Source organism: Diplotaxodon limnothrissa, linkage group LG20 (genome assembly GCF_057381915.1).
Source record: "Diplotaxodon limnothrissa isolate DT_005_m linkage group LG20, D_limnothrissa_male_GT1.1, whole genome shotgun sequence".
Lineage (NCBI taxonomy): Eukaryota > Metazoa > Chordata > Actinopteri > Cichliformes > Cichlidae > Diplotaxodon > Diplotaxodon limnothrissa.
Genome location: NC_140615.1, coordinates 2,431,496 through 2,438,295, shown reverse-complemented (window position 1 = coordinate 2,438,295; position 6,800 = coordinate 2,431,496). Strand labels below are relative to the sequence as shown.

General features: G+C 43.6%; 2 protein-coding genes across 2 annotated transcripts; both read right to left on the bottom strand.

Moving 5' to 3' along the window:
* Positions 1-851: 851 nt before the first annotated feature.
* Positions 852-2,610, bottom strand: LOC146610215 (adenosine receptor A3). Its single transcript, XM_085344549.1, is given in 3 exon segments — positions 852-1,513; positions 1,554-2,083; positions 2,173-2,610. Coding segments are annotated over 3 exon segments (1,059 nt in total). The 5' UTR covers positions 2,511-2,610; the 3' UTR covers positions 852-1,322.
* A 1,558-nt stretch (positions 2,611-4,168) lies between these two features.
* Positions 4,169-6,213, bottom strand: LOC146610214 (uncharacterized). The gene is made up of 5 exons (XM_085345197.1): positions 6,193-6,213; positions 5,304-5,511; positions 5,088-5,194; positions 4,681-4,828; positions 4,169-4,476 (listed from the first exon to the last, which is right to left on the bottom strand). The coding sequence occupies exons 1-5, from the start codon at positions 6,211-6,213 to the stop codon at positions 4,169-4,171; spliced, it is 792 nt and encodes a 263-aa protein (XP_085201323.1).
* Between the last annotated feature and the right edge of the window lie 587 nt (positions 6,214-6,800).

Sequence of the window (6,800 nt, the reverse complement as noted above, 5' to 3'; positions counted from 1 at the left end):
TTCACACATTAGTGCTCTCACTTTCCGTCGTCCACTCACCGTTAAAATGATTTGCCTCTGATTTATTTTAGCGGAACGTGTTTCTTAAAGACGTTACAGAAAAACGGGGTCGATCGTGAGGATCTTCTTTTGTTTAGAAGCGATAAATGTTTCTCCAAATCTTGGCAGTTGAAGACTTGTTGGCGTGAGGCGTGAGCACTTTCACTCGTGACGTTGAGCCGTACCTATTTTAAACCAAATAAAACAGACACGGAGAACAAAAGCAAAAATGCAACGAGGCTGCTTTTTGCAGAGGTTGAATTTCAACACGTCACTCGAAGATATTGTGAAAAATGTAACTTTTAAAAGTACACGAGAATAAAACTTGAATAACCAGATGATTTCAGTGAGTTAGTTAATATTATTGAGCGCTTTCTTTCTTTGTGCCGTTGCAGGAAGGATACCTTTGCGGATCTTCGATGTTGAAGCAACGTGGATGCTGTCCTTGGAGCTGAGGTAGTAGATTGAATAGTTGTGGGGTTGTGTAACCTCTTTTTTAAATAACTATACAATCTACTGTCTTTCCCAAGAGACAGCCGAGTCAGCCGCTCGCCGACTGCCGTCTCCAAGCAAAAACACGAGCTTTCAGCAGTCTTATTCTTGTTTTCACGCCGAGCAGGTAAATAGGCCCAACATTTTTAGAAAGGTGAACCTGGGGTGTGTTTGACTTGGGCTCTGACAGGGTGAGGTAGTAGGTTGTATAGTTTGGTGGGTGGGACTGCACCCTGCTCAGGTGATAACTATACAGTCTATTGCCTTCCCTGAGGAGCTCGCTGCACACTGAGGAACATACAACACATGCTCATGGCTCAAGTATGACGTTTATTGCCAGATATAATAAAAAAGGAGGAGGAAGACACGCAGCATGATTAGTGTTGAATTGACTGGAAGTGTTAACTTATGTGCTTTTAAAAGATGTACATTTTAATAAAGTCACATTTGTCTTAAATAAGTTGTCCAAAAATCAGTGAATGGCAGCTTGAAATTATTTGTCACACACTGCAGTCGTGATTGTCGTCGAACAGGAGCTGTGCCGATGGTTAGTGTGTGCCGCCCTCTAGTGGAGACACAGGAAATTGCTATCTGTAGAATAAAGTTTGCACAAATATCCATAAATGGAAATTACACTCAACTGGCTTCTTTCCCCAGTCTATGTGATTCGCTTTAATAAAGCTTTACATGATGGTTGAACACAGACTCTATGAGCAGATACAAACTTCCTGACAAAGTCCAAAAGGCCCCTTATTGGAGACTGCTTTTCCATCTTTATCCAGATGTGTATGTTAATGGCTCAGCTGCATGTTAATGATCTGCGAACCTGCTTTTTCCCGATGGCAACAGTTTAACCACGCAAGGAAGCGCCTCCATAATTGACCGTAGGCCTGCTGGATCTTTGGAATGCGACAGGCATAGATCACAGGGTTGACTGCTGAGTTGGCGTGAGACAGGAGAATACCTGGAACATTTGGATTGGCTAGTGTTACATTTCACAGCAAGTGGTGTTAATGAGTCACATGCTCTCGAATATTTAACAACCAGCTGCAAACTGCGTAAGGGCTAGAAAAAGTACTGTCACCTGCCTGTATAGAGCGTTCCCTGTGTGACAGCCTGAGGGCCTTGAAACAACAGCAGACAGTTCATCAGGTGGAGAGGAATCCAGCAGCCAGCAAACAAGATGAGGACGAGAGCCAGGGAGCAGGCCAGCCTCTTCTCCCTGAGCAGAGAGGCCCGGGACTGAGGGCAGCTGTCCTTTAGACGTCCCTGTAGGCTCCAAAAGATTCGAGTGTAGAGGAGGGTCATGACCAGCAGGGGTGCCATGACACATCCGAGAAAGTTGAAGTAGACCATGAAAGGGAGGGAGATAACTGAGAGGAAAGTGCACGGCGGACGGATGAAAGAAGTGGAAGATGTGTTGGTAGAATCAGATGCTGGGGAGGAGTAATTGTGCCAGCCGAATAGAGGAGTGAAGCCAAGGAGACATGAAAGCATCCAGCAAACAGACACGCCGATCCATGTGTGCCTTTGTGTGGCCAAGGCTTTGTATCTGAAAGAGGGATAAAGCACAATAAAAGGGAAAACCTGAAAATATCACAGTGTTCACTCACAAAACAGGAGACCCAGAGTTCACCTCACCTGAGTGGTGTGTGCAACCGCAGGTATCGGTCCACAGCAATTGCTAGCAGTGACAGCACAGATGCCTGCGTCAACACCAGCACAACACAGCTGAGAAGCAGGCACAACTCAGGGATTAGACTCACCCAGCCATCCAATAATACTGCAAGGGGCACAGCGGCCACACCCACAAGGAAGTCAGCCACTGCCAAGGACACGAGGAAGCAGAATGTTGGTTCCCGAAGGGAATCCCGGATACCGAAACACACAGCACACATCACCAACACGTTACCAAAGCAACATGCTGCAGCAATAAGCACTTCCAGTACTGTGTAGGCCACCCAGCTCCATTCAGCCATTAGAGCAAGACAACCAGAAGCTGTTACGAATGACAGAACGAGTTTCCTCGAAGGCAGCTGAGTAACATCCAACACATTCGATGGTTTGTCTCTTGTTGCGTTTGGCTTCAATTTAGCAACAAAGGCACTGAGCTGACACTTTTTATATGCGAACATGCATGCGCTTGTACGTGCACGAACAACAGGCATGCACTCCATGGAGACGCCATCTGTATTTCATCAGTAAGTGAAGAGCCTTTCCCTACTCCCAATAATGTAAATGTGGCTTTTCCACAAAAGGGGTGTGTTTCGTGCTGTGGGGGGTGAAGGAAAGTTGGAGTTGCAGCAAGATGACATTTAAAAGTTCTGTTACGACAAGTCCAAGTAGAGATGTGTCCTCAGCAACACGTATCAAATGAATCAAAAGCGAAAGCTTTCATGCAAACAAAAGTCCCATAAAGACAAAGGTTTTTAATGACATATAATGGTTATGTTTATTACCTGACTGAATTTCTATTACAGTTGCATTTTACTCTGAGCCTTACAGCTTAAGGATAAAAATCACTAGTCTTTACTAGTGGAGAGAATGATCTACAAGAGTAGATCTTAGTTTTGACTGTTAAATTTTAAGCCACGAGGTACTTGGTAACCGCAGTAAAGGAAACGTGGATTTCAGGAAAAGGTAGAATTTCTTTTCTGCCTTTCTTTTGGAATGAAAGTATCGAAACAGGTCAAAATCATACAGAAATACAATACATGATACACCAATGAGTCACTTTTACTACCTGACATTGCAAATGTGGCACGAAGAAACTACTGGAACAAAACCTGTGAGTGTGTTCTATAAATCAAGTACTAGTACAATAGTACAATAGGTACTATTGTTTATTTAACTTGGGATTGACACTCAGTTTGGCAGCTTTATAGAAAAAAAAGTCTACTTCTCATCAAAGTTAGGGTGTGTATCTGTGTGTGCTCGCTTCTGTGTGTGCAAACTCTTTAGATGTTACTGATTAACACGTCTGTTTTTAGTGGCGGTTTTTCCCTGCATGCTCACTTTGCATACAATTTTGGCTGTGGGTGCAGGTCTGTCCGTCCATGTCTGTGTTTATTTGAGCCACATGCACTGTGCGGGTTATCTTTGCCATTTTACACACACACACAAGCATATAGTCAGATGTTCTGAAAATATGTGCAGATTTATTTTATCATAAAAAAGACATTTTTGACACAAACAGATCATGTTTTCTTAACCAAAATGAAGAAGATGATTGTAAACTGTATCTGCTAAATATCTGCGATACAGAATCACACACAAAGAAGAGAAATATGCTACTTTTATTTGAAGGATTTAAGTTCTACTTATAAAGTAGATGTTCTACAATAACCTTTTCGATTTACATGATAAAAGCCAGATCACCTCTCCCACCTAGCCTGTACCTGAAGTTTGCATTTACAGTTCTTCCCCTCACACTGAATACAATGTGGGTCTGTATGTATAACTGACTCTGAGCTACGGTGCATCCGCTTCTGGCTTTCAAATACTCAGTATTCATTTGTTATTCAAAATGCCACAGAACTATAATAAGCAGACACGAGATTCATGGGACACCCAAAGTGATTTCCCTTGACATCCTTTGTCCTTATTCTATTTCTATGCTAACATAGACTCATTGTTTCTACTTTGTATTTGAGTCTCCCTGTAGACATTTTAGCGTCTTCTCATCAAAGCGGTAAGTGAGCTTCCGTTTAACTTTGTGAATCTCGCCTGTGCGAGAGTAGTTCCTTAGAGCCCGTGCCATCTTCTGGTACGTCATGGGCTTGCGATTCCCCTTTCGCCGACCCCACAGCTGGGCCAGGCTCTCCTTGTTTTGGGAAGAGAACTGAAATGTGCCAGAGGAGGACTGGACCCACCAGATGCAGCTACGCATCGATGGCGTCTGAAGCATCTCAAACAGGAACTGGAACAGCCGCTCCTTCCTCTTTCCTTAGGAGGAAAAAGGGGATGTAAATACAAATATGAGGTAACACTGTCTCATATGTGCGTGCATGAAAACAGAATGCTGTGTGGGAGACGTTTGGTATTTGTAGGCTGTTGAGAGTTTTAGTTCTTACACACATGTTCAAATGTGGTTCTGTCTATGTGTGTGTGTGTGTGTGTGTGTGTGTGTGTGTGTGTGTGCCACTCTACCTGACAGTGGTGCAAGAGGCAGGGGATCTCTGTCCTTCCTGCTCCCTGTGTCAGAGGATGGTGACGGCGAATCCTGGTACTGGGAGCTACTGGACTGGGAATCTGAGTCAATGTATCCAGATGCCTCATCGGAATATGCTATGTGTCCCTGTGGTGAACACACACACACACACACACACACACACACGCACGCACGCACGCACGCACGCACACACGCACACACACACACACACACACACACACACACACAGACAAAAACGTGTAACTATCTTTATAAATCATATACAACACCAATGAAATGGCTCATGTTAGTCTAAATTCTACTTCGAGTTGATCGTGCCTCTCACACAGTATGAAAAAGATAATTAAGGCTAAATTTACCAGGAAGTTGAGGTTCTTGAACTTACCCACTGGTTGTCATGGGGACTAGGCCAGGCTTGGGGCTGCTGTCTGTATTCCTCACTGTGAGAGCCACAGTGCCACTCATAAGCATGCTGACCTGACCAACTATTCTCTATAGAGAAACACAAAAGAGATACATGTAGAAATAATCCACACTCAGACACACTCTGGCATCTCTCTTATCTTCCCCCCCCGGCCATCATTACCATCATGACACTAACCTATAATTCTGCTGCCTTGGTGGGAGTGTATATGTTGCCCCATTGAGGTCAGAGGTGATGCAGGCGTGTGTGCAGGCTGGACCTCCAGTGAATGCTCCTGCAGGTACTCCTCGATGACTTCCAGGTCAACCTCAGGGCAGGAGGAAGGAGCCACTCCACTCCAGGCTCCCCTGCCTCCACTTAGCTTGAGCTCGGTTGCATAAGCCATCTGACACACACACACGGCAGGACATAATGAACATTTGCATTTGTTGTATCTATTGTCAGTGATAGCCTGAGGCGTTACTATGACACATAACACCCATTTTGTTTTGTTTTCTTTCTTTCTTCTCATGAAGCCCATTGATGTTCTGTTGTGTGCCACTGTTGTGCTGTGATGCACACAGTGAATGATTTTGCTATCTGAAGATCACTGACGGACACATTCATCAATTTTGAATGAGCCTTGTTCTGTTTAGAGCCCTAAAAAAGGAGCACAGCTCATTGTTATAATAGGATTAATTTAAATAGCACACATTTGCAAAACTTAATCTCGCACCAATGAAATGAATTTGATCCTAGCTCTGTGCTGAAGGGTTTGTGTTTTGGATAAGAGCCGAGGAACAACACTGCAAGCATGTGTATTTTAGTTTGACTGGCAAATTTATGCAAGTGTTTGTGTTTTCACGGCCACAGATAACATGCAGGTAACCGTACCATATGGCTTAGCTTTTCATAGCCCATTTTCCAGTAGCCTTTTACCCTCAGTCTATACATAGATGACATGGTAATATTTAAGACCACATTGTCACTCAGATCCAGTTATAAATATATAAATATGCCTTTCCTTCCTTCACACAATGCCCAACAAAAAATAGAGAAAGTATCAAAAAAATCTGATCAAACTCACCGTCTCCATTTCTGTCAGCATACCAAAAGGATGATCTGGAAAGAGAAGACGACCTCATCAGTTGAGCCAGTGGTCAAAACTTTGTCAAACATGAACTGAGAAGTGAAAGAAGCCGTCACACATAAACTCAACAGCACTTCTCTAACTTATCAGACACCATCATATGAAAAGAAACGACAAAAAAGCTGACTTGAGCGAATAAGCACAGCAAAGATCGACGTACCCGTCGAAGGCGCACTCCTGCGTGTGGTGCAGTAAAGTAATATCCTCAGGCATTAAAAGGCGGAGATGTCAGAATGTGAATGCTCACCTGTGTGATGTTCCACCTGGATGTCATCTCTCTTATACTCTATCCACACATGCCCTCCTCCCCCTCTCATTGGCCAGTGAGGGCTGTCAAAAGGGGGGAGTGGTTTATTTTGCCTATCTATTGTCTCTTCATACAATGTAATTTTTACGTTAGTATTATCCAAAGTGCTACTGTACAGTCACTGGTTTTATAATTGTTTTCAGATGTACAGACGTTTAAATGTCAGCAATAAAGTTTGTCCTGTTTTTGGAGATTGTCAGTGTTTCACATTTTAAGGGAGTCAAAGCCTGCGGTGTGC

Bases quoted from the DNA above. Each gene is read 5' to 3' on its own strand.
- LOC146610214 (XM_085345197.1), bottom strand. From the start codon at position 6,213: ATGCTGACAGAAATGGAGACG. The intron at 5,195-5,303 runs GTTAGTGTCATG...GTTTCTCTATAG, and splicing joins CCAAGGCAGCAGAATTATAG to AGAATAGTTGGTCAGGTCAG. The intron at 4,829-5,087 runs GTAAGTTCAAGA...TGTTCACCACAG, and splicing joins GTCCCCATGACAACCAGTGG to GGACACATAGCATATTCCGA.